The 26,387-nt window shown below is 39.8% G+C and overlaps 1 protein-coding gene across 6 annotated transcripts in view; it reads left to right on the top strand.

The window, feature by feature from the left end:
- Ccdc138 (coiled-coil domain containing 138) overlaps nt 1–26,387 on the top strand; it is a 151,770-nt gene that overhangs the window by 18,019 nt on the left and 107,364 nt on the right. For 5 of the 6 annotated variants that reach the window (XM_045148511.1, XM_045148508.1, XM_045148507.1 and 2 more), the window contains exons 5-6: nt 1,386–1,552; nt 15,505–15,663. In XM_045148511.1, coding sequence (XP_045004446.1) covers nt 1,386–1,552; nt 15,505–15,663 — 326 coding nt within the window. The remainder of the gene's footprint in view (nt 1–1,385; nt 1,553–15,504; nt 15,664–26,387) is intronic. The other variant, XM_045148509.1, reaches the window with a different exon arrangement.

The raw sequence follows: 26,387 nt of genomic DNA, 5'->3' as shown, positions 1-26,387 counted from the left end.
CCCCTAGGTTGCTTTGGCATAGTTTCTATGCTGCCATCTTAACTTGAAGTCTCTCTCTCTTTTACTTTTGATGTCTTGACCTTTTCCTCCTCCAAGACAGTATTTTTATGCTCTATTATTTTTGTTGTATGTGTACATGTATAGGTTCTCATGTGTATGTATACGTTGTGGGTGTGCACATACACTTGTAGGGAGAGGTTAAATTCAGGTGTCTTCCTCAATTTCTGTTCATCTTATGTATTGAGACAGGGTACCTTGTTTGATCCAAGAGTTCAGCCACTTTTGGCTAGTCTAGCTAGCCAGATTGCTTTGTGTGTGTGTGTGGGGGGGGTCTCCCAATCTTTTCTTCCTGAGTGCTGGAATTACAGCAAGGCTGCCATGCCCATCCAGCATTTACATGGGTGCTGAGGATCCAAACTCAGGTTCTCATGCTTACATAGGAAGCTCTTTATTAACTGAGCCACCTCCCCAGCTCTCTACTCATTTTTTCCAAAATATTTTTGTTTATTTATTTGCAAGTAGGGGAGAGAGCAAGAATGTATGTGTGAGAGAGAATGGGTGCACCAGGGCCTCTAGCCACTGCAAATGAATTCCAGATGTATGTGCCGCTTTGTGTATCTGGCTTTGCATGGGTTCTGGGGAACCAAAACCTGGGTTGTTAGGCTTCGCAGGCAAGTGCCTTAACTGCTGAGATATCTTTCCAGCCCCCTATACTCTAATTACTAACAGAAATTATGTTTTCTAGAGATACAATGCTTGTAATAATATGAAGCAAGAGAAACTTACCCACTGCCATTGACATTAAATAATAAGTACTTTGGAAAATAGTTTGTCATCACTAGTAAAGTTGAACCTGCAAGATAAGCCAACAGTTTTGCTACTAGTTATATGTCTCAGAGAAATTCTTGAATATGTGTAACAGGAGCCAAGTGCATGCCTCTGTAGTCTGTATAGCCAAAGCACCTTAAATACCCTTCTGGGAAAGTATTGTCTTATATTTTAAAAATATGATCAAGCAATAATAATTTCTGAGCCCATCATTTTGAGATCAGCATGGGTAGATTTCAAAGTTGTTAGTATTTAAGTCAAGAGGGTATAGACATTACATAATCATAAGTGTATGAAGTCTAAAACAGGCAAAACAAGGACTTTTTAATGTAGGTAGTATACATTGAGGAGTAAAGGTAATGATAGCACTATGATTGGGCTAGTGGTTAATTTGGTTTAGGAGGAAAAAGGAGGAAATGGCATCAGAGGTTTGTGAGGTTACTTTCTATTGTTGGGTTAGGGTAGTTAATATGTGAGTGTTGACAATACTGTAATTTTTACATAAAGTAACTCTTCCTGGAGATTATTCTGTCTGATAATATTTAAAACTTTTGCAGTTGCCCTGCCGTCAAGACCTGGCACTGAATGTTGTAATGATGGCAAAGACTTTTCTTTGCAACATGTCACCTCTCCAAAATGTAAAGTGTCAAGCAAGCAAAGCTTACTTCCCCATCAAATAAATCAAATATATGATGAATTATTTCATATACATCTGAAATTACAGGTAAGAATTGACTACTGGATAGAAAACTCAGTAATGTTCTAAGATTAAGCATTTGCAAAATTTGAATATAAGCATGTTCATTTGAAATATTTATAGAGGGCTGGAGAGATGGCTTAGCAGTTAAGATGCTTGCTTGCAAAAACTAAGGACCCAGGTTAAATTCCCTACTACCCACGTAAGCCAGATGCACAAGGTGGCACATGGATCTGTAGGTTGTTTGCAGTGGCTGGAAGCCCTGGTGCACCCAACTCTCTCTCTCTTACTGTCTCTCTCAAATAAGTAGCTACAAAAATAAAACTGAAATATTTATAGATAAATGTGTTAAAGCAAGACCAGAAAGAAACGGATTCAGTTTATAAGAATTATTGAATGGAAAAATGTGTCTGAAAGACAAAAAGTGGTGGTGTATTTGTAGGGGTGTCTTAGATTTCAGAGGTCTTATGTTTATTTTTAGCCTATCCAATACTTAAGAAATAAAATGTCCTTTTTAAGTGCTTTTGAAAGTAGCTGGTATAGAGTTGTTTTAAGTAGCTATATATAAAAAGTCCCTTGTCCCTTTCACCAAAATTCAACTCTGAATGTTGGTCTTTATGTTATGGGTTTTTTTTTCTAATGGGCATAATTTATATGCTCATTAAGAGGAAGAAAGCAGTTTATATAATGCACAGTTTCTTTTTGTACTTCTTCTCATTAAAACACTTTCTATATGCACGAAATAGTAAAAACACTTAATTTACTTATGTGCTTTTAAAAACCAATACTTTGGTCTCCAGAGAAGGATCAGTGATTAAAGGCACTTGTTTGCAAAGCCTGCTAGCCCAGGGTTGCAGTCAAGTTCACATTGCTGGCAGAAATCACCAACCAAGAGCAGCTTTTGGGAGAAAAAAAAAAAGGTTTATTTTGGCTTACAGACACAAGGGGAAGCTCCATGATGGCAGGGGAAAATGATGGCAGGAGCAGAAAGGGGCCATCACCCCCTGGTAGATAAGGTAGATAATAGCAACAGGAGAGTATACCAAACACTGGCATGGGGAAACTGGCTGTGACATCCTTAACCCTGCCCCCAACAATACACTCCCTCTAGGAGGCATTAATTCCCAAATCTCCATCAGCTGGGGAGACTAGCATACTTAAGTTTATGGGGGACACCTGAATCAAACCAGCACATTCTGCCCCTGACCTCATAAACTGATACTGATATATGATATAAAATACAATGCATCCAGTACATTCACACTGCAAAACATGGCATTGGACATAACCAAGAAATATTCAGCCAATACAAGATTTAAACAGGGCAAATATCAAACTCTGTTACGCTAAGGGCAACAACTCCAGTCAGTGCGAAGTCTCCAAGTCTGATAATTCTAACCAAAACAAATCTCTGGAGTTCCAATTCCACCCCTTAAGCTAGATTACTCACAGTCCTGGAAAACTTCTTTTGGGGCCACCAGCTCTCCTTGGCAGCCTTCTTGTGGTCCTGGTATCTCCACTGGGTCTCTACTGCAACCCACAGATCATCAGGACAGCTCCATCGGGTCTCCATGCAGGCATCTAGCAAACCTCCTTCACATTGCCCATGGCCATTTCCAAAACTGTGTTGCAAATTCAATGACCCTGTCTTTCCTGTATTTCTTACACTGCACAATAACAGGTAAGATGCCAGTTTGTTAATCCAGGGGAGAAAAAAACCAACTTTGAAGAACAGGACAGTCCTTGAGCACTCAGGCCCCATCAAAAGAGTCTACATTCTTCCTGTTACCCCAGTGCAGGTCCCTGGTACAATCTCAGTGGTTGTAATCTCATACAGTTGCAGCTGAACGGGCAGCAGATTTGGCCCAAAGATTTCTTGCCATATCCCTTTGCACACACCAGTCTGTTTCTATGCACTGCAACCCTGTACAAGTTCTTAGGACATGGGCATAACAGCAAGCCTCTCATGCTTCTAGCCCAGTGGAAGCAAAGCTCTTTCTTATCCTCATAAGCTAAACCTCACAGTCCATAGTTATTATTGCATTCAGGTCTTTCAACTAAGACCAGAAGAGCCCATCAAGTTGTCCTTACAGCACTGTAAGGTGTTGCTTAGGTCAAGGTTTCAAATCCTTCTACATTCCTCTTGAAAATTAGCTCTAAAAGGCCAAAGCCACACAGTCTGGTATCCAGCAGCAAATGACCCCACTCAATACCAACTTTAATGTTACAGTCAGGTTCACATTGCTGGCAGAAATCACCTGATCACGAGCAGTTTGGTGGGGGTGGGGGGAAGGTTTATTTTGGCTTACAGATTTGAGGGGAAGCTACATGATAGCAAGGGAAAACAATGGCATGAGCAGAGGGTAGACATCACCCCCTGGCCAACATAAGGTGGACCATAGCCTCAGGAGAGTATGCCCAACACTGGCATAGGGAAACTGGCTATGACACCCATACGCCTGCCCCCAACAATACACCACATCCAAGAGGCTTTAATTTCCAATTTCCATCAACTGGGGAGACTATCATTTATAGTACCTAAGTTTATGGGGGACTCCTGACTCAAACCACCCCACCCAGGTTTTTTTTTTTTTTTTTTTTTTTTTTTTTTTTTTTTTTGTTTTTCGAGGTAGGGTCTCACTCTGGTCCAGGCTGACCTGGAATTAACTCTGTAGTCTCAGGGTGGCCTTGAACTCACGGCGATCCTCCTACCTCTGCCTCCCGAGTGCTGGGATTAAAGGCGTGCGCCACCACGCCCGGCTCCACACCCAGGTTTTTGAGGTAGGGTCTTACTATACCCAAGCTGACCTGGAATTTCACTCAGTAGTCTCAGGGTGACCTTGAACTCACGGCAATCCTCCTACTTCTGCCTCCGAAGTGCTGGGTTTAAAGGCATGAGCCACCATGCCTGATTTATGTCTTTAATGGGAGGAGTGACAGTAAAAATGTGTTTTGGGGGCTGCAGAGATGGATTAGTGGTTAAAGCACTTGCCTGCAAATCCAGGGACCTAGGTTTGACTCCCTAGACTCACATAAGCCAGGTATACAGGTAGCACATGCATCTGGAATTCATTTTCAGTGGCTGGAGGCCCTGACATGCCCATTCTCTCTATTCTGCCTCATCCTCTCTCACACACACATACTCTACCTCTCTAAAATAAATAAATTTTAAAAAATGTGTCATAGGGGACTGGAGAAATGACTTAGCAGTTAAGGTGCTTGCCTGCAAAGCCTAAGGACCCATGTTCAACTCTCCAGATCCCACATAAGCCAAATGCACAAGTGCACAAGGCCACACATGCGCACAAGAGGGATACATGCATCTGGAGTTCAATTGTAATGGCTAGCGGCCCTGGCATGCCAATTCTCTTCCTCTCTCTCTCATAAAATAAATAAAATATAAAAATAAATGTGTTTGGGCAAGATTTATTTTTTATTTTCAAGGTCTTGTTCTAACCCAGGTTGACCTGGCATTAACTATGTACTCTCAGAATGGCCTTGAACTCATAGCTGTCCTCCTACTTTATCCTCCAGAGTGTGGGGATTAAAGGTGCTTGCCACCGTGCCTGGCAAGTATTATTATTATTATTTTGTTTTTAAATTTTTAAATTTTTATTTATTTATTTGAGAGCAACAGACAGAGGGAGAAAGAGGCAGAAAGAGAATGGGCACGCCAGGGCCTCCAGCCACTGCAAACGAACTCCAGACACATGTACCCCCTTGTACATCTGGCTAACGTGGGTCCTAGGGAATTGAGCCTCAAACCAGAGTCCTTAGGCTTCACAGGCAAGCGCTTAACGCTAAGCCATCTCCAACCCAAATAGTATTATTATTTTTTGGGTAAGTTTTATGACAGCAAAGATGTATCTATAATAGCAAACACAACAGAGAAAAAATAGTGAAGTTCAGGAGAGAAATGTGGTTTAATTAACCTACATTTTCACTTTTAAAAATATTTATTTAGTTATTTGAGAGAGAGGAAAAGGGAACGAGAGAGAAACAATGGGCGTGCCATGGTCCCCAGCCACTGCAAAGGAACTCTAGATGCATGCACCCCTTTGTGCATCTGGCTTACATGGGTCCTGGAGAATTAAACTGGGATCCTTTGGTTTTGCTGACAAATGCCTTAACTGCTAAGCCATCTCTCCACCCCCCATTTTCATTTAAAAAATATTCTGTGGTGTTCAAGTTGTAATTAAGCACATACAGTTTTGCTACACTATGTGATTTCATCCATTCAACAAATATTTGAGTACCTGTTAATAAGCACGTGTGTAAGTGTATTTGTTTGTGAATAAAACATGTGGCCCTTGCTGATTGTAGCTTATTAGAAGCAAATCATGACTATATGTACACACCCCCCACACACATACATGTATATGTGTGCATTTATATAAGGGTTGTTTTTAAAAAACATTTTAAAAATATTTATTTTTATTATTTATTAGAGACAGGGTGGGGGAGAGAGTGTGAGAATGGGCGTGTCAGGGCCTCTAGCTACTGCAGATGAACTCTAGATGGAAGCACCACCATGTGCATCTGGCTTATGTGGGATTTGGAGAATTGAACCTGGGTCCTTAGGCTTCGTGAGCAAGTGCCTTAACCAATAAAGCCATCTCTCCAGCCCTTCTTTTTTTCTGAGACAAGATCATATTATATACCTGAGGCTAATTTCATTAGCCTAGTCGTCCTTGATGTCTTCATCCTCCTGTCTTAACATCCTGTATTCTGACCACCATACCTGGCTAATTTTATTTTCTAAAAAAAATATTTTATTTGGGCTGGAGAGATGGCTTAGCGGTTAAACGCTTGCCTGTGAAGCCTAAGGACTCTGGTTTGAGGCTCGGTTTCCCAGGTCCCACGTTAGCCAGATGCACAAGGGGGCGCACGCGTCTGTAGTTCGTTTGCAGAGGCTGGAAGCCCTGGCACACCCATTCCCTCTCTCTCCCTCTATCTGTCTTTCTCTCTGTGTCTGTCGCTCTCAAATTAATAAAATAAAAAATTAAAAAAAAAAAAAAAGAATTCCCACTACGCAGTCATTGGACATTGAAAAAAAAATTATTTATTTGGGAGAGACAGAGGGAGGCAGATAGAAAGAGAGAGAATGGGTGTGCCAGGGCCTCTAGTCACTGCAAAAAAAAAAAACCCAAAAAACAAAATACTCCAGATACATGAGCTACCTTGTGCATCTGGCTTACATGGGTATTGGGGAGCTGAACCTGGATACTCAGGCTTCAAAGGCAAGTGTGTGCCTTACCCACTATCTCTCCAGAACCCCCTTTTTTATTTTTGAGAGCCAAAGAGAGAGAACTGGTGAGCCAGGGCCTCAAGCTAATGAAATTGAACTCCAGATGCTTGTGCTACCTAGTAGGCATGTGAAACCTTTTGCTTGCCCACCTTTGAGCGTCTGGCATATGTGGGATCTGGAGAGTCAAACATGGATCCTTAGGCTTCGCAGGCAAGTGCCTTACCCAGTAAGCCATCTCTCCAGCCCCACCCTCCCCTTTTTAAAGAAATATTTTATTTATTTATTTATTTTTTTAAGGTAGGGTCTCACTCTAGCTCAGGCTGACCTGGAATTTACTCGGTAGTCTCAGGGTGGCCTTGAACCCATGGTGATGTGATCCTATTACCTCTGCCAACCGAGTGCTGGGATTAGAGGCATGCACCACCATGCCTGGCTTTATGCTTTCTTTTTTTTTTTTTTTAAGAGAAAGAGAATGAATGAGCATGCCAGGGCCCTCAGCCACTGAAAACAAATTCCAGATGCATGTCTGGCTAATTTTATAAATATTTTTTCTTTTCAAAAAAATTTTTTATTAACAATTTCATGATTATAAGAAATATCCTATGGTAATGCCCTCCCTCCCTCCCACTTTCCCCTTTGAAACTCCATTCCCTATCATATCCCCTCCCCCTCTCAATCAGTCTCTCTCTTATTTTGATGTGATGATCTTTTCCTTCTGTTATGATGGCTTTATGTAGGTAGTGTCAGGCACTGTGAGGTCGTGGATACCCTGGCTATTTTTTGTCTGGGGGGAGCACATTGTAAGGAGTCCTACCCTTCCTTTGGCTCTTACATTCTTTTTTTTAAATTAAATTAATTTTTTTTTTTTTTTCGAGGTAGGGTCTCAGTCTAGCCCATGCTGACCTGGAATTCACTATGGAGTCTCAGGGTGGCCTTGAGCTCACAGCATTACTCCTACCTCTGCCTCCCCAGGGCTTGGATGAAAGGCATGTGCCACCACGCCCAGCTTTGGCTCTTACATTCTTTACTCCACCTCTTCTACAATAGACCCCAAGTCTTGGAAGGTGTGATAGAGATATTACAATACTGAGCACTCCTGTCACTTCTTTCCAGCACCATGATACCTTCTGAGTCATCCCAAGGTCATTGCCATCTGAAAAGAAAAGATTCTCTACACAGAGTGAGAGTAGCATTAATATAAGGATATGAACATTAAGAGAAGTACTTACTCGACAATTAGATAAGCATAGTATATAGATTTAGCCAGACAGCAGCAGACATTACACCCCTAGGGCTCATGACTACCCTTTTTTAAGTTTTCAGTATCAGGGATGTATTCCCTCCCATGGAGCGGACCTCCAGTCCAATTGGAGGGCAGTTGGTTTCCACCATGATAGACGTGCCACTGTTGCACCTGTTGGCTCATTTGGCCTGGCTGGCTACTTTTTTTTTTTTTTGGTTTTTCAAGGTAGGGTCTCACTCTGCTCCAGGCTGACCTGGAATTAACTCTGTCATCTCAGGGTGGCCTTGAACTCATGGCAATCCTCCTACCTCTGCCTCCCAAGTGCTGGGATTAAAGGCGTGCGCCACCACGCCCGGCTCTGGCAGGCTAAATTTAAGGCTTGCAGTGTCTACTGTTGAGTATCTTCACTGATGATTTCTCTCTCTCCCATTGAACTGCATGCAGAATGGCTTCTCCCAGCTTTCTGTTAGCTGGTCTACATGGAGGAGGTTATCAGCTCAGTTCCAGCAGGTTTTCTCAGTGGCCTTGCAGCCCAAGTATCTGAAGTCTTTAGCAATAAAGTCTTGACATCCATTCCTGGTAGTAAACCAAGGGCCTTGGCAATGGCCTATAATGTTTTAGGAGCATCAGGGCCAACAATTCACTGAAAGGAATCCCATCCTTGACATTGAAAATTTTCTAGGCAATGATCTACATCTTCTGGGTGTTCCATTGTCCAAAAAAGTAGGTTTCCCATATAATTTATTTATATCCTGTTAGATTTTGAGTAGCCCTCCCTCTGCCTTTCCTTTACTCAGTCTCTTCCCCTGATCTCACTTGGGCCTTTTCACCCCCATTAATCTATTTTTCTATTTACATATATACAGTACCATCCTATTAAGTACTCCCCTTCCTTTCTCTTCCCCTCATACCACTTTTCTAGCTTACTGGCCTTTGCTACTGAGTTTTCTTCCTACTCACACAGAAGTCCAATCATCTGTAGCTAGGATCCACATATGAGAGAGAACATGTGATGCTTGGCTTTCTGGGCTTGGGTTATCTCACTTAGTGCAATCCTTTCCAGATTCATCCATTTTCCTGAATATTTCATAACTTCATTTTTCTTTACCGCTGAGTAGAACCCCATTGTATAAATGTGCCATATCCTCATTATCCACTCATCAGTTGAGGGACATCTAGGCTGGTTCCATTTCCCATCTATTGTTAATTGAGCATCAGTAAACACAGCTGAGCAAGTATCTCTAAGGTAGTGAGATGAGTCCTTAGGATACATGTCTAGGAGTGCTATAGCTGGGTCATATGATAGATCTAGTTTTAGCTGTCTTGGGAATCTCCGCACTGATTTCCACAATGGTTGGACAAGATTGCATTCCCACCTACAGTGTAGAAGGGATTCTCTTCCATATCCTCGCCAGCATTTATGGTCATTTGTTTTCATGATGGTAGCCAATCTGACAGGAGTGAGGTGGAATCTCAGTGTAGTTTTGATCTGCATTTCCTTGATGAGTAGGGATGTAGAACATTTTTTTTTTAGTGCTTGTAAGCCCTCTGTATTTTTTCTTTTGAGAACTCTTATTTTTAGTTCCATAGCCCATTTTTTGATTGGGTTGTTTGATTTCTTGTTATTTAATTTTTTATTAAATTCTTTGTATAGCCTATTAATCCTCAATAAAATGTATAGCTGGCAAAGATTTTTTTTCCCATTCTGTAAGTTTCCTCTTTGCTTTATCCACAGGGTCCTTTGCCATACAAAATCTTTGTAATTTCATGAGATCCCAGCAATTAATCTGTGGTTTTATTGCCTGAGCAATTGGGATTATATTCAGAAAGTCTTTGCCAAGACTAATATGTTGAAGGGTTTCCCCTACTTTTTTTTTTTCTTTTTTTTGAGGTAGGGTCTCACTCTAGCCCAGGCTGACCTGGAATTCACTATGGAGTCTCAGGGTGGCCTCGAACTCACGGTGATCCTCCCACCTCTGCCTCCCGAGTGCTGGGATTAAAGGCGTGCGCCACCACACCCGGCACCCCTACTTTTTCCTCTAGCAGTTTCAGAGTTTCAGGTCTGATGTTAAGGTCTTTAATCCATTTGGACTTCATTCTTGTGCATGGCAAGAGAGAAGAATCTATTTTCATCCTTCTATAGATATATATCCAGTTTTCCCAGCACCATTTGCTGAAGAGGCTGTCTTTTCTCCAATGAATATTTTTGGCATTTTTATCGAATGTAGGTGGCTATAGCTACCTGGACTTACATCTGGGTCCTGAGTTCTGTTCTGATTTACATGTCTGCTTTTGTGCCAGTACCATGCTGTTTTTGTTACTATGGCTCTATAGTATAGTTTAAAATCAGGTATGGTCATACCACCAGCCTTATTTTTGTTGCTCAGTATTATTTTAGATATTCAAGATTTTTTGTGATTCCAAATGAATTTTCAGATTGCTTTTTCTATTTCTGTGAAGAATGCCATTGGAATTTTGATGGGGATTGTATTAAATGTGTAGATTGCTTTTGGTAAGATTGCCATTTTCACAAAATTGATTCTTCCAATCCAAGAACAAAGGATTTTTTCCCATTTTCTAGTGTCTTCTACAATTTCTTGCTTCAGTGTTTTAAAGTTTTCATTGAAGAGATCTTTCACTTCCTTGGTTATGTTTATTCCCAGGTACTTTATTTTATTTTATTTTTTTGATGCAATTTGTGAATGGGAGTGATTCTCTGATTTCAGCGTCTGTGTGTTTGTTTGTAGCATATAGGAAGGTTACTGATTTCTGTGTATTTTGTATCCTGCTACATTACTGTAGGTTTTGATCAGCTCTAACAGTTTGCTGGTAGAGTCTTTAGGGTCCTTTATATATAGAGTCATGTCATCTGCAAATTATGATAACTTGACCTCTTCCTTTCCAATTTGTATCCCTTTTTTTAAAAATTTTATTTATTTATTTTTTTGTATCCCTTTTATGTGTGTCTCTTGCCTTGTTGCTATGGCTAACACTTCCAGTACTAATTTAATAAAAGTGGGGATAGTGGACACCCTTGTCTTTTTTTTTTTTTTTCAAATTTTTATTAACTTTCATGATTAGAAAATATTCCATGGTAATACTCTCCCTCCCTCCACTGTCCCCTTTGAAACTCCATTCTCTATCATATCCCCTCCCCATCTCAATCAGTCTCTTTTTTATTTTAATGTTATGATCTCTTCTCCTCCTATGATGGTCTTGTGTAGGCAGATCCTAAAATTTAACTAAAAAATGTATACATTTAATGAAAAACAGCACAGAGTATTTATGCAGAGTAGGTATTATGACAACCAGTTCCTCTGACAAATTCACTGTCCCTTAGGGTGTGTAGTGCCCCACACCCTTAATCCTGTCAACTAGGAGACTAAGATTTCTGGTCTGTTGAGGGTTCTAAGTCAGATTGTGACCAAGTGAGACCCTTGCCTAATGTACAACAGAAGAGGAAACAAAGCCACTATAAATCAAGAAGCAACAAATAACAAGACCAAAATATAGCTTAAGAATGACAAAGCTGATCATCTATCAGATTTAACATATAATTTATCCTGATATGGAAGGTGGAATTAGCACTGCTGGTTCAGGCCTATATACCAGGCTTATTTGGCGGGTACTGACCTGGTGTAATCCCAGTTACCTTTTGGGATGATTTTGGTTTCAGTTATGTTGCACTACTGCTTGGGTCCCTCTTTGGTGCATTTTGGGTTCAAGTAGGCCAGCTGGGTCATTGGATTGCTGCTCTGGTCACCAGTGTAGGGTGCTGTGAGCTCCCTTCCCCTGGTCTCTGGTGCTTGCTGGTGCTTGCTCTGGTGGTGGGGGAGGGGAGGTTGTGGATGGTAGGTCTAGTTCTGCTGGTCCACGTGATCCTCTACCTTGTGATCTGCTCCTCCATTGTATGCTGTGGTTCTCCCTTCACATTTCTTGACTTTGTGAAGAGCTCCGGTGTGCGTGAAATCTCCTCACCTGGCTTTTCCTGCAGCTAAATCTGAGCCTTGCAGCTGTGGCCCCACGGACCTGGTGCCACCACTGGTGGAGCCGCTTCTGCCTGCCTATGTGGGCTCTGGATGCTCTGAATCTCTTCTACTTGTTTGCTGCTGTTGGTAATTTCTTATACATCTCACTTTTTACTAGAAGAGTATATTTTCCTTTTGGTTTTTTGAGGTAGGATCTCACTCTAGCTCAGGCTGACCTGGAACTCACTATGTAGTCTCAGGGTGACCTTGAACTCACAGGGATCCTCCTACCTCTGCCTCCCAAGTGTTGCGATGAAAGGTGTCTGTCACCACGCCCGGTTAGAAGAGTGTATTTTGCTGGTTTTTGGTTTTTTTTTTTTTTGTTTTTTGCTTTTTCTCCCACAGGCTGCTTTGGCATGGTTCCTACGCCACCATCTTAATTGGAAGTCCTAATTTTATAAATTTAAATAGAGTGATAATAGAAGTATATTATTAATACCTGATAAGGAGACATTGAGAGATGATGTAAGATTGTTATGACAAACCTTAATAAAACCATGAAGAATGAGGGTTTAGCCGAAATGAAAGTATATCCTAGACTGAGCCATTCTAGTATTGAGAAGCTCTTGAGGTATAATCAATTAATTATTTAGTTATTCTAGGAAAATATTTTAAAAAATTGATTTTTGTTTTGTTTTGTTTTTCAAGGTGGTTTTGCTCTAGCTCAGGCTGACCTGGAATTCACTATGTAGTCTCAGGGTGGCCTTGAACTCATGGTGATCCTCTTACCTCTGCCTCCCAAGTGCTGGGATTAAAGGCATGCAACACCACACATGGCAAACCTGATGATTTTCTTTTGTTTTTGTTTTTATTTTTATTTATTTATTTGAGAGCATTAGACAGAGAGAAAGAGGCAGATAGAGGGAGAGAGGGAGAATGGGCATGCCAGGGCCTGCAGCCACTGCAAACGAACTCCAGACGTGTGTGCCCCCTTGTGCATCTGGCTAACGTGGGTCCTGGGGAATCGAGCCTCGAACTGGGGTCCTTAGGCTTCACAGGCAAGCACTTTACTGCTAAGCCATCTTTCTAGACCAAACCTGATGATTTTTAAAGTAAGATAGTTATGTAAACTACTATGTCCTTATGCAAATGGATTGGAGGGTGTTTTAGGTGTGGAATTTGGAAGACTAGATTGGATTGTACTATAGGTGAGAAAAATAACGATCAGGTCTAGGGGAGATGGTTCTGTGGTTAAAGGCACTTGCTTGCAAAGTCTGCCAGCCTGGGTTCAGTTCCCCAGTACCCATATAAAGCTGGATGTAACATGTTGGTCTTTGTCTAGAGTTTATTTCCAGTGGTAAGAGACCCTAGTACACATGTACACACATGTCTGTTCATACAAATAATTTATATTTTTAAAGAAAGATTATGTTAACATGGATTAGGCTAGTGGCAAGGAACAGAAGTGAAGGGCCTGCAGCTTTAATGCAGAGGTATACTTGTCTAGACTTGATCTAATACATCGGATGAAGAGGGTAAGAGATCTATCTTTATTTATTTATTTTTGTTTTGTTTTTTGAGGTAGGGTCTCACTCTGGCCCAGACTGACCTGGAATTCACTATGGAGTCTCAGGGTGGCCTCAAACTCACAGCGATCCTCCTACCTCTGCCTCCTGAGTGCTGGGATTAAAGGCGTGTGCCACCACGCCCGGCTTTATTTTTATGTTTCTGATTTATACAGCTTGAAAGAAGAATAGATTCCAGGGAAAAGATTGGGGTTTTAGTTTGGAGTAAGTTGGGTTTGGCAGTTAAAATGTATCAACCACAGGGAAATTCACAGAAAGGGGCGGATGGAAAGATTGTTAGGGCCACATGTTGGGACATTATGCACAGAGACATTGACTCTTACCCATAACTAATGGCTATCCCTACAATGCACTTCCCACATTCCCCGTGTAGGGTCCCTGCGGAGTGAGGTGGGCAGGGAGGAGGCAAATGATGGTGCTAACATGGTTGTATACACACCGTGTACATAACTAATAAAAATAATTAAAAAAAAAAAGAATTCCAGTAAGCTTGAGATAGGGAAACACCCTACCTCAAAAAAAAAAAAAAGTTTGTGCATTCACTTTCAACTTATGAAACTAGAAAAGCTAAAACTATATTTACATTTATCTGGTAGAGAAATGAGAAAGAAAAAGCTCAATGGAAACATTTATTACAGTTACCCCTAAGGAAAAGCAAGTTCTCCTGTGAATTTTAGGAAGAAGTATTATTTGAACTGGAGGGACAGGACAGTGGGTAAAGTGTCTCAGGGTGGCCTCGAACTCCCAAGTGCTGGGATTAAAGGTGTGTGCCACCACACCTGGCTTGTTGTGCTCTTTTCAATGTAAGATTTTGCTCTAGCCCAGGTTTGAGTTGTAACTCTGGCCTCAGACTAGCCTCAAACATGATCCTCCTACCTCTCTCCCTCCCGAGTGCTGGTATTAAGGTGTGCACCATGATGCCCAGCCCTTTAGCATATTTTTAAGGTTTATTTATGTTGTATCATGTATCAGTACATTTTCTTGTGTGCCCATGGTATCTGAGCGTATATGTGTGTTTCATGTGTGTAGCGGCACGTGCATGAGAGGCCAGAAGTTAATGTCAGATGGCTTCCTCACTTGCTTCTGCTATATTTATTGAGGTGGGGTATTTGACTTGAACTCAGAGCTTGCCAATTCACCTAGTTTAGCAGACTTGCTCTGGGGATTCCCTGTTTCGCCCTCCCAAGCACTAGGATTACTGGCTTTTTGCCATGCCTGCCTGGCATGTTCATTCCTCATGCTTGAGCACCAAGTGCTTTATCCTCTGGACTATGTCCCCATCCCAGTACATATATACATATGTACGTATGTATATACATACTACATACGCACATCTATATTTGTAAGCAGAGAGAAATAATTAATGAGAATGGATACACTGGGGCCTCTAGCTGCTGCAAATGAACTTCAGATGCATGTACCACTTTGTGCATCTGCCTTATGTGGGGAATTGAACCCAGGTCCTTAGGCTCTTCAGAGCATGAATTCACAAGGATAATGCCACTTTTCATGGTATGTGATTTTTTCCCCCACTAGTATTAACCATATTTATTATGGGGATGAGGAAAAATGATCAGCATATTAACCCAGGCTTGGGGCTTCTTAGCCCAAGATGATAGAAAGACAGTAAGGTAACATACAGGAGGGTTTGAATGACCATGAAGTTGAACAAGAAATTTAAATTAATTCTGTACAGTAGTGGTCCATTTTTGGTCCCAAGATTCTCTTAATTCTTCTAGATGGAGACTGGTTTATGAGAGAATTTATATGTTGACTTACTTGCTATATTAAGTGTAACTACTACTCATTTTCCTTAGTAGCCAATGTATTGCTAAAAACCATTTGATTAAACTAATGTCAGTGTTGAATAAGAATATAATTTGCAGAATTGTAAACAAACTTAAAAATCATTTAAATCATGTATTTTGATACAGTGTGAAACTACAGCACAACAGAAATTTGCTGAAGAACTAAAAAAACGAGAACATTTTCTAGTGGAAAGAGAAAAACTGCTTTTCAGACATGAAAATGCCTTGAGTAAAATTAAAGGTGTTGAAGAAGAGGTTCTTACAAAATTTCAAATTATAAAGGAGGTAATTGTACAACATTTGATTTTCAAGTAATATAATTTTCCCTTTCTTTAACTTAGACTCACTAATGTTTACATTTTTATCATATTTACTTATTTCTCCTTCCCTTTTTCTTTTGTGCATACCTCCTTAGACACTTTATTTTCTGAACCATTTGAAAGTAACTTGCAAAAATCAAAATACACTGTTTCCTAAAAGACATTCATATCAGTTCAGAAACTTAATGCTTTTAGAATTTAGTTTTAAAAAATATTTTATTTATTTATTTGAGAAAGAGAGAATGGACATGCCAGGGTCTCTAGCCACTGCACATGAACTGCAGACATACCCAACACTTTGTGTATCTGGCTTATGTGGGTACTGGGAAATTGAACCTAGGTCCTTAAACTTCGCAGGCAAGCACCTTATCTTCTAAGCCAGCCCTGGATACTGTTTGTATTCACTTCATTTACTTTCCTAATATACCTCTAAAAAGTCTTTTACTGCTTTTTTGTTTTATTTGTTGACCAAGGAACTAGACAAAATGACATTTGTTATTTTATCTTTTTGGTTTCTACAAATCTAGAGTACTAAACTTTTCTTGGGTCTAGCTCAACAGTCTTTTTTCCTTTTAAATATATATTTTAACTTTTTATTGTCAACTTCCATAGTTACAGACAATAAACCATGAAAATTCCCTCCTGTCCCCCACTTTTCCCCTTCACAAATCCACTCTCCATCATATCCTCTCCCTCTCTCCATTAGTCTCTTTTATTTTGATGTCATCATCTTTTCCTCCTAATAAAGGACCCTAGTGTTAGGCACATTTGTGCAAATAATTTTTTTCAATTTATTTTTTTATTGACAACTTCCCTAATTCTAGACAATAACCCATGGTAATTCCCTCCCTTCCCCCACTTGCTCCTTTGAAACTCCACTCTCCATCATATCTCCTCCCCCTCTCAGTCAGTCTCTTTTTTATTTTGATGTCATGATCTTTTCCTCCTGTTATGATGGTCTTGTGTAGGTAGTATCAGGCACTGTGAGGTCATGGATATCCAGGCCATTTTGTGTCTGGAGGAGCATATTGTAAGCAGTCCCACCCTTCCTTTGCTTCTTAAATTCTTTCTGCCACCTCTTCCACAATGGACCCTGGGACTTGGAAAGTGTGATTGAGATATTTCACTACTGAGCAGTCCTATCACTTCTTCTCAGCACCATGGTGCCTTCTGAGTCATCCCAAGGTCACTGCCATCTGAAAAGAGAAGATTCTCAAACCAAAAGTGATAGTAGCATTAATATAAGGGTATGAATATTAAGAGAAGTGCTTAATGGACAGTTTAGTGAACATAGTATATTCATTTAGCCAGATAGCAGCAGACATTACACCCCTAGGGCTCATGAGTACCCTTTTTAAGTTTTCAATATCAGGGATGTATTCCCTCCCATGGAGTAGGCATTCAGTCAAATTAGAGGGCAGTTGGTTTCTCCTATAGCAGATGTCCTACTGTTGCACCCATTGCCTCATTTGAACTGGCTGGCCAAATTTAAGACTTGCAGTGTCCACCGTTGTATCTCCACTGGTGATTTCTTTGTCTGCCATTGAACTGCATGCAGCATAGCTTTTTCCACCTTTCTGTCAGCTGGTGAAGGTTTTCAGCTCAGCTCCAGCAGGATTTCTCAGTGACCTTGCAGGCCAAGCATGTGGATTCTTCAGCAATAGGGTCTTACCATCTGTCTATTCCTGGTGGGAAACCAAGAGCCTTGGCAATGACCTGTAATGTTTTGGAGGCATCAGTGACCTCCCTGGCCAACAACTCACTGGAAGGTATCCCATCCCTGGCACTGAAAAATTTCGAGTAACAATTTATGGCTTCCGGGTGTCCCATTGTCCAAAAATGTAGGTTTCCGATGACTTATTTATATCCTCTTAGATTTTGATTAGCCCTCCCTCCACCTTTCCTTACTCAATCTTTTCCCCTGACCTCACTTAGTCCTTTTCACCCCCATTAATCTGTTCTTCTAATTACATATATACAATACCATCCTATTAAATACCCCCTTCCTCCCTTTTTATTGTCTTTGTATCTCCTTTCTAGATTACTGGTCTCTGCTACTAAAAAAAAAAAAAAAAAAAAAAAAAAAAAAAAATTATTTTCAAGCAGAGAGAGAGCCAGAACAGGCATGCTAGAGCCTCTAGCAGCTACAAACAAACTCCAAATGCATGTGCTACCTTTTGCATCTGGCTTTAGGCAAGTGCTGGAGAATTGAACCTGGGTTATTGGACTTTGCAGGCAAGCACTTTAATTACTCAGCCATCTTTCTAGCCCCTCAACAGTCTTAATAGAGAATGTCACATTATGAATTTGGCTGTTTGTTTCTTCACAGTAATATTCAGATTAAATTTATTTATTTAATTATTTGAGAGAAAGGGGCAGATAGGGAATTGGTGCACCAGGATCTCTTGCCACTGCAAGTGAACTCCAGATGCTTGTGCCTCCATATGTGTCTGGCTTTACATGGGTTCTAGGAAATCGAACCTGCTTCGTTTGGTTTTGCAGGCAAGTGCCTTAACTGCTAAGCTATCTCTTCAGCCCCAGATTAATTTTTTTAGCAAGAATATTATATATGTATGTTATACCTCTTTACTTGATATTAAATATGCTGCATGGTATGTATAACTTTGAAGAGTAAATTTCATTGCATTTGTAGTACATTTCTGTAAGTTTTTTTAAACATATTTTTAAATTTTTTTTGTTGTTTATTTTTATGTATTTATTTGAGAGCGACAGAGAGAGAAAGAGAGAGAGAGAGGAGAGTGGGCATGCCAAGACTTCTAGCCACTGCAAATGAACTCCACATGCATGCGCCCCCTTGTGCATCTGGCTAACATGGGTCCTGGGGAATCGAGCCTTGAACTGGGGTCCTAAGGCTTCACAGGCAAGCGCTTAACCGCTAAGCCATCTCTCTAGCCCACATTTCTATAAGTTTAAAAACAGTGTTTATTGTATTATAATTACCACCATGATCAAAAAAGTCTCCACTATCCTAAAAGTTTTCTTAGGCTCCCTTGTAGCTCCTTTTTCCTCATCCTTTGTCTTTGGCAGGAACTCATCTATTTCCTGTCCCTGTATTTCTGCTATTAGCAGAATGCTGCATAAAGAAGATCATGTCATGACTTTTATCTTTGGTATGCAGCAGCAGTTCATTTATGATATACCTTGGCATCCTTTGAGGTTATCCTTGTGAATTTTGTGTTTCTTTATTGCCTTTGGCCAAATTTGAGAAATTTTCAGCTAACATTTCTTCAAATATATATATTTTTTCTAATCCAGTTGCTTTCTTTTCTTCTGTCCATTCATATGTTCTTTTTCTATGAAAGATAACTGAGGCTATGTTCTGTTTTTCCTATCTTCTCTGATCTTTAGATTGGATCGTTTCTGTTAATCTATTTAAAAAAATTTTTTGTTTATTTTTATTTACTTATTTGAGAGCAACAGACAGGGAGAGAGAGGGGGGGAAATAGGCATGCCAGGGCTTCCAACCACTGCAAATGAACTATAATGCGTGCACCCACTTGTACATCTGGCTAACATGGGTCCTGGGGAATCAAGCCTCCAACTGGGGTCTTTAGGTTTCACAGGCAAGTGCTTAACCACTAAGCCATCTCTCCAGCCCCTGTTAATCTTTTTTTGTTTTTGTTTTTGTTTTTTTGAGGTAGGGTCTCACTCTAGCCCAGGCTGACCTGGAATTCACTATGTAGTCTCAGGGTGGCCTTGAACTCATGGCGATCCTCCTACCTTTGCCTTCCAAGTGCTGGGATTAAAGTCATGCACCACCATGCCTGGCTGTTAATCTATTTTTAAGTTCACTGCATTTTTTTTCCCATCTCTGTGTTGTTGGAACTCATTTACTGAGCTTTTTAATTTTGTGTAAGGTCCTAAAATTTCTGACTTTTTTGTTTTGTTTTGTTTTCTTTCTAGTCTATGCTGACCTGGAGTTCATTATGTAACTCAGGGTGGCCTCAAACTCACGGCAATCCTCCTACCTCTGCCTCCCAAGTGCTGGGATTAAAGGCGTGTACCACCATGCCTGGCCTTGACTAGGGTTTTTATTTGACATCAGTAGGAGACATAGTGTGTCATTCTTATTTTATTAGCAGTTTATACTGTATAAAATATACTTTGATCATATTAACCTTCCCTTTGATTATATATATATTTTAAATTTCACTTACTTATTTGTAAGGAGAGAGGGAGGGGGAGAGAGAGAGAGAGAATGGGTGTGCCTAGGCCACTAACCACTGCAGATAAACTCCACATGCATGCATCACTTTGTGTATCTGGCTTTATGTGGGTACTGGAGAATCAAAACTGGGTCGCTAGGCATTGTTGGCACGTGCCTTAACCACTGACCCATCTCTCCAGCCCCTATTCTTTTTTAACTTTGGTTTATTTCTAAAACTTTCTGGCTTTACATTTACATTTACCTGGAGCGGATTTCAATTCAACTTTTAGGTCATTTCAGAATTGGTATCTGTTGAGTCTTTTCTTGAGACTTAGTTACCTTTTTTCTTGTTTGTTTATATATGCCCAGCAACTTTTTTAATGTATATGAAATCTGTTTGATAGTATGTTGTATATATTTTGTGTCTTGTTATAATCCTCTGGAGATTATTTTTAGTATTTTGGTTGTTATTTTCCAACATTTATTCAACCTTACTAGAACTTAGGCCACAGTTCTTTTTTTCCTGTGCACAGTGGTCTCCCATCTCAGTTCAGCTTTCAGAGCCGTTGCAGTGATGCATGTGCTATTTAGGGGGTCGTCGGAGATTCTGGAAATTGTTTAAAATCTTTTTTTTTTTTGTCTGCTTTGGTTTACTGTCAAGGCAAATTCTCATTCTAGCTCAGGCTAACCTAGAATTCACTCTGTGGTCTCAGGGTGGCCTCAAACTCATGGTGACTCTCCTACCTCTGTTCCCAAGTGCTGGGGATTAAAGGTGTGTGAGTGCCACAGGCCTGACTAATTACAGTCTAGTTTTGAACTCACAGGGATCCTCCTATCTCTGCCTCCTGAGTGCTGGGATTAAAGGCATGTTCTACCACGCCCAGCTAGTTTAAAATCGGAATTAGTTCTCCATGCCTTTGCTTTGCTGACTTTGATTTGTTTAGTGTTTGAATGGCTCAGGGGTGAGCCCAACATGTATATTTGCATAAATATCAAAGTGAGAAGATCCTCTTTCTGAGTCTCTCTCATATTACCTCATGATCTTTACAGGAGTCTGTGTTCCTGGTTTCACTGCCATAATGACTGGCTTTATTCTAGAGTTTATGTGGAAGGTTTTGCTTTGTTTTTCAGTCCTGGGGAATACCCAGGAACAAAGCTTTGAGAAAAAAGGAAAAACAAAAGCCAGATGCACAAGGTGGCACATGTGTCTGGTGTTCCCCTGGTGTGCCCATTCTCTCTGACTCTCAAATGAGTAAAAATGTTTAAAAAGAAAAAAAGAAAGAAAGAAAACCCAAAGAAGATATGGAAACTTTAAACGTGAGAAATTGTTTCTCCAAATTTTATGGTGCTACTATAAGTTCTGGCTTGTTTCCTTTTCATAGTCACCAAATATTTGCTCTTTTACTCCATCTCATCCCCTTTTATGAGATAGTGTCTCACTCTAGTCCAGGCTGACTTGGCCTTTACTATGTAGTCTCAGGCTGGCCTCGAGCTCACAGTGATCCTCCTACTTCTGCTTCCTGAGTGCTGGGATTAAAGGCATATGCTACCATACCCAGCCTCTCTTTCTTTTAATTCAAATATTTTTATCTATTTGCAATCAGAGAGAGAGGGAAGAGAGACAGACAGAGAGAATGGGTATGCCAGGGTCTCTAGCCTCTGCAGACAAACTCCAATACATACACTACTTTGTGCATCTGGCTTTATGTGGGAACTGGGGAATTTAGCCTGGGTTGTTAGGCTTTAAGCGCTTTAACCACTGCACCATCTCTCTAGTCTGATACTTTCTTTTCTTTGGTTTTTTTGAGGTAGGATCTCACTGTAGTTCAGGCTGACCTGGAATTCACTATGTTGTCTCAGGGTGGCCTTGAACTCATGGGAATCCTCCTACTTCTGCTTCCCAAGTGCTGGGATTAAAGGTATGCACCATCACACATAGCTGATCCTTTCATTTTTAAAAACGTTTTGTACATAGTTGAAAGCTTATCTGGGCTATGTAGGGAGACCCTATCTCAAAATAATCCCTAAAACAAAATAAAACAAAGAAGGTGTCACATGTCTATTTACATTAAAGATAGGCTTCTCAGGTAGCACTTATGCCTTTTCCCTCCTGATCTTTAGGCAACTACTTTCCTTTCATTTTTTTTTAACTTTTCACAATTTTTATTAACATTTTCCATGATTATAAAAAATATCCCATGGTAATACCCTCCCCACCCGCACTTTCCCCTTTGAAATTCCATTCTCCATCATATTACCTCCCCATCTCAATCATTCTACTTACATATGTACAATATCAACCTATTAAGTACCCTCCTCCCTTCCTTTCTCTTCCCTTTGTATCTCCTTTTTAACTTACTGGCCTCTGCTACTAAGTATTTTCCTTCTCACGCAGAAGCCCAATCATGTGTAGCTAGGATACACATATGAGGGAGAGCATGTGGCGCTTGGCTTTCTGGGCCTGGGTTACCTCACTTAGTATAGGCCTATCCAGATCCATCCATTTTTCTGAAGATTTCATAACTACATTTTTCTGTACCACTGAGTAGAACTCCATTGTATAAATGTGCCACATCTTCATTATCCACTCATCAGTTGAGGGACATCTAGGCTGGTTCCATTGCCCAGCTATTATAAGTTGAGCAGCCACAAACATGGTTGAGCATGTACTTCTAAGGAAATGAGATGAGTCCTTCGGATATATGCCTAGGAGTGCTATAGCTCGGTCATATGGTAGATCAATTTTTAGCTGTTTTAGGAACCTCCACACTGATTTCCACAATGGCTGGACCAGATTGCATTCCCAAACAGTGTAGAAGGGTTCCTCTTTTTCCACATCCCCGCCAACATTTATGATCATTTGTTTTCATGATGGTAGCCAATCTGATAGGAATGAGATGGAACCTCAATGTAGTTTTAATCTGCATTTCCCTGATGACTAGTGACGTAGAACATTTTTTAGATGCTTATACACCATTCATATTTCTTCCTTTGAGAACACTCTATTTAGCTCCATAGCCCATTTTTTGATTGGCTTGTTTGATTCCTTATTATTTAACTTTTTGAGTTCTTTGTATACACTAGATATTAATCCTCTATCAGATATATAGCTGGCAAAGATTTTTTCCCATTCTGTAGGTTGCCTCTTTGCTTTTTTCACTGTGTCCTTTGCAGTGCAAAATCTTTGTAATTCCATGAGGTCCCAGTGATTAATCTGTGGTTTTATTGCCTGAGCAATTGGAGTTGTATTCAGAAAGTCTTTGCCATGACCAATATGTTGAAGAATTTTCCCTACTTTTTCCTCAGGCAGTTTCAGAGTTTCAGGTCTGATGTTAAGGTCTTTAATCCATTTGGACTTAATTTTTGTGCATGGAGAAAGAGAAGAATCTATTTACATCTTTCTACAGATATATATCCAGTTTTCCCAACACCATGTGCTGAAGAGGCTGTCTTTTCTCCAATGAGTATTTTTGGCATTTTTATCGGATATCAGGTGGCTATAGCTACCTGGACTTACATCTGGGTCCTCTATTCTATTCCACTGATCTACATGTCTGTTTTTGTGCCAGTACCACACTGTTTTTGTTACTATGGCTCTGTACTATAGGTTAAAATCAGGTATGGTGATACCACCGGCCTTATTTTTTTGCTCAGTATTGTTTTAGATATTCGAGTTTTTTTTGTGATTCCAAATGAATTTTTGGATTGTTTTTCCTATTTCCATGAAGAATGCCTTTGGAATTTTGATAGGGATTGCATTAAATGTGTAGATTGCTTTTGGTAAGATTGCCATTTTCACAATATTTATTCTTCCAATCCAGGAACAAGGGATGTTTCTCCACTTTCTAGTGTCTTCTGCAATTTCTCGCTTGAGTGTTTTAAAGTTCTCATTGTAGAGATTCTTTACTTCCTTGGTTAGGTTTATTCCAAGGTACTTTATTTTTTTTTGATGCAATTGTGAATGGGAGTGATTCTCTGATTTCATCCTCTGTGTGTTTGTTGTTAGCATATATGAAGGCTACTGATTTCTGTGTATTTATTTTGTATCCTGCTACATGGCTGTAGGTTTTGATCAGCTCTAACAGTTTGCTAGTAGAGTCTTTAGGGTCCTTTATGTATAGAATCATGTCATCTGCAAATAATGATACCTTGATCTCTTCCTTTCCAATTTGTATCCCTTTTATGTGTGTCTCTTGCCTTATTGCTATGGCTAAGACTTCCAGAACTATATTAAATAAAAGTGGGGACAGTGGACACCCTTGTGTTGTTCCTGATTTTAGTGGAAAAGCTTCCCGTTTTTCCCCATTTAGTAATATGTTGGCTGTAGGCTTGTCATAAATAGCTTTTATTATATTGAGATATGTTCCTTCTATTCCCAGTCTCTGTAGGACTTTTATCATGAAGGGAGGGATGTTGGATTTTGTCAAACGCTTTCTCTGTATCTAAGGAGATGATCATGTGATTTTTGTCCTTCAACCCATTTATATAATGTATTACATTTATAGATTTGCATATATTGAACCATCCCTGCATCTCTGGGATAAAGCCTACTTGGTCAGGGTGAATGATCTTTCTGATATATTCTTGTATTCTGTTTGTCAATATTTTGCTGAGAATTTTTGCATCTATATTCATGAGGGAGATTGTTCTATAATTTTCTTTTTTTGTTCTATCTTTGCCTGCTTTTGGTATCAGGGTGATGCTGGCTTCATAGAAGGAATTTGGTAGAATTCCTTCTTTTTCTATTTCCTGGAAAAGCTTAAGAAGCAATGGTGTTAGCTCTTCCTTGAAGGTCTGGTAAAATTCAGCAGTGAATCCATCTGGGCCTGGACTTTTTTTAGTTGGGAGATTATTGATAACTGTTCGGATATCCATGCTTGTTATAGGTCTATTTAAGTGATTAATCTCATCTTGATTTAATTTAGGTAGGTCATATAAATCAAGGAAATCATCCATTTCTTTCATATTTTCATACTTTGTGGAGTATATGCTTTTATAGTATGTCCCTAAGATTCTTTGAATTTCTCTGAAATCTGTTGTGATGTGCTTTCCTTCCTTATTGCTGATTATTTTGACTCATATCTTTTAATACTTTTAATAATATGCTTTAGTGAGCCACCTTTCCAGATCACACCCCCCCCCCGTTTTTTTTTTTTACAAAATCCCTTTGGACTTTCATAATTTAAAATAGTAGTTTTAGAAGTTTCATTACTGTACTTTCCAGAACAAGTTGTGAAGCATGAAGTATTCAGTACACCATTTTCATTTATGTACAACATTGGTAGATGGAGAATGTCTTTTAGCTGGTACAAGTGAATTCTAGATGTATGCTCCACTTTGTGCATCTGACTGTTTGGATACTGGGGCAGGTGTGGGGGAATTGAACCAGGGCTGTCAGGCTTGGCAAGCAGGCACGTTTTTTCACTAAGCGATCTCTCCAGCCCCTCAGTTTTGTTTTCTGTAACCCCTTCATCTTCTAGTTCACATTTATTACCAGTCAGAATTACTGGCACACAATAGAATCTTTAGCTTGAAGAATCTGTTCTCTCAGATCATGTAGATATCATTGATTATAAACTGTATTTGATAAAATAAACTAAAGCAAAGTTTTGTCCATTTTCCATGTATGCATCCCTCATTAATGTAGATGATTCTGTTCCTGCAGGATCCAAGATTTTAAGCATACATGGATGTGTGTCTACTTTAACTTGTTTTTTATAAGAATTTTTCTCTCTTATGATTATATATTTCAATAACAAATCCTTGAGCAAACTTTGCAGTCAAAGTCAATTTTCCAATGCCTTATGAATGCTTCTGCTCATATCATATACTGTTGCTAAGTGCCTGCAGCTGTGCCCTGCACTCCCTTACAGATGACTGTTCCCAGCACTAGGCCACCACTGCTCTGGCTGGTTTGTACTCATGACTCTCACAAGTTTTGTCTTGACTAAGGTGTTTTTTGTTTTTTTTTTGAGGTAGGGTTTTATTGTCGCTCAGGCTGACCTGGAATTCACTATGTCATTTCAGGATGTCCTTGAACTCATGGCAATCCTCCTAACTCTGCTGGGATTAAAGGCATGCACCACCATGCCTGGCTTTGACTAGGGTTTTTATTTGACATCAGTAGGAGACATAGTGTATAGTGGGGTTTATCCTGAAATGATGGATGTGAAACCCTCATAGTGTATATATATATTTTTTAATTTTTAAATATTTTTATTCTTATTTATTTGAGAGAAAAAGAAGCCATCTCTCCAGCCCCCCTGCTTTTTTGTGGTAGGGTCTCATTCCAGCCCATGCTGACTTAGAATTCATAGTGTATATTTTTAATACCCTCTAGGTGTAGAAGAATTAGATAGCAGAAATATTAGACTAATTATAAAATAAGTATATTACAACTATCTTCTGCTATGAAAGAAATCATTTAAAGTTGAAAAGAAATAATTAAACTTTTTCAGATTTTTAAATTTTTTATTTATTTATTTATTTATTGTTCATTTTTTAATTTACCTATTTGAAAG

The sequence above is a fragment of the Jaculus jaculus genome, chromosome 4 (assembly GCF_020740685.1).
Source record: "Jaculus jaculus isolate mJacJac1 chromosome 4, mJacJac1.mat.Y.cur, whole genome shotgun sequence".
Classification (NCBI taxonomy): Eukaryota; Metazoa; Chordata; class Mammalia; order Rodentia; family Dipodidae; genus Jaculus; species Jaculus jaculus.
Note: the sequence above shows the minus strand (reverse complement) of the source record. Positions and strands in the feature narration are given on the sequence as shown.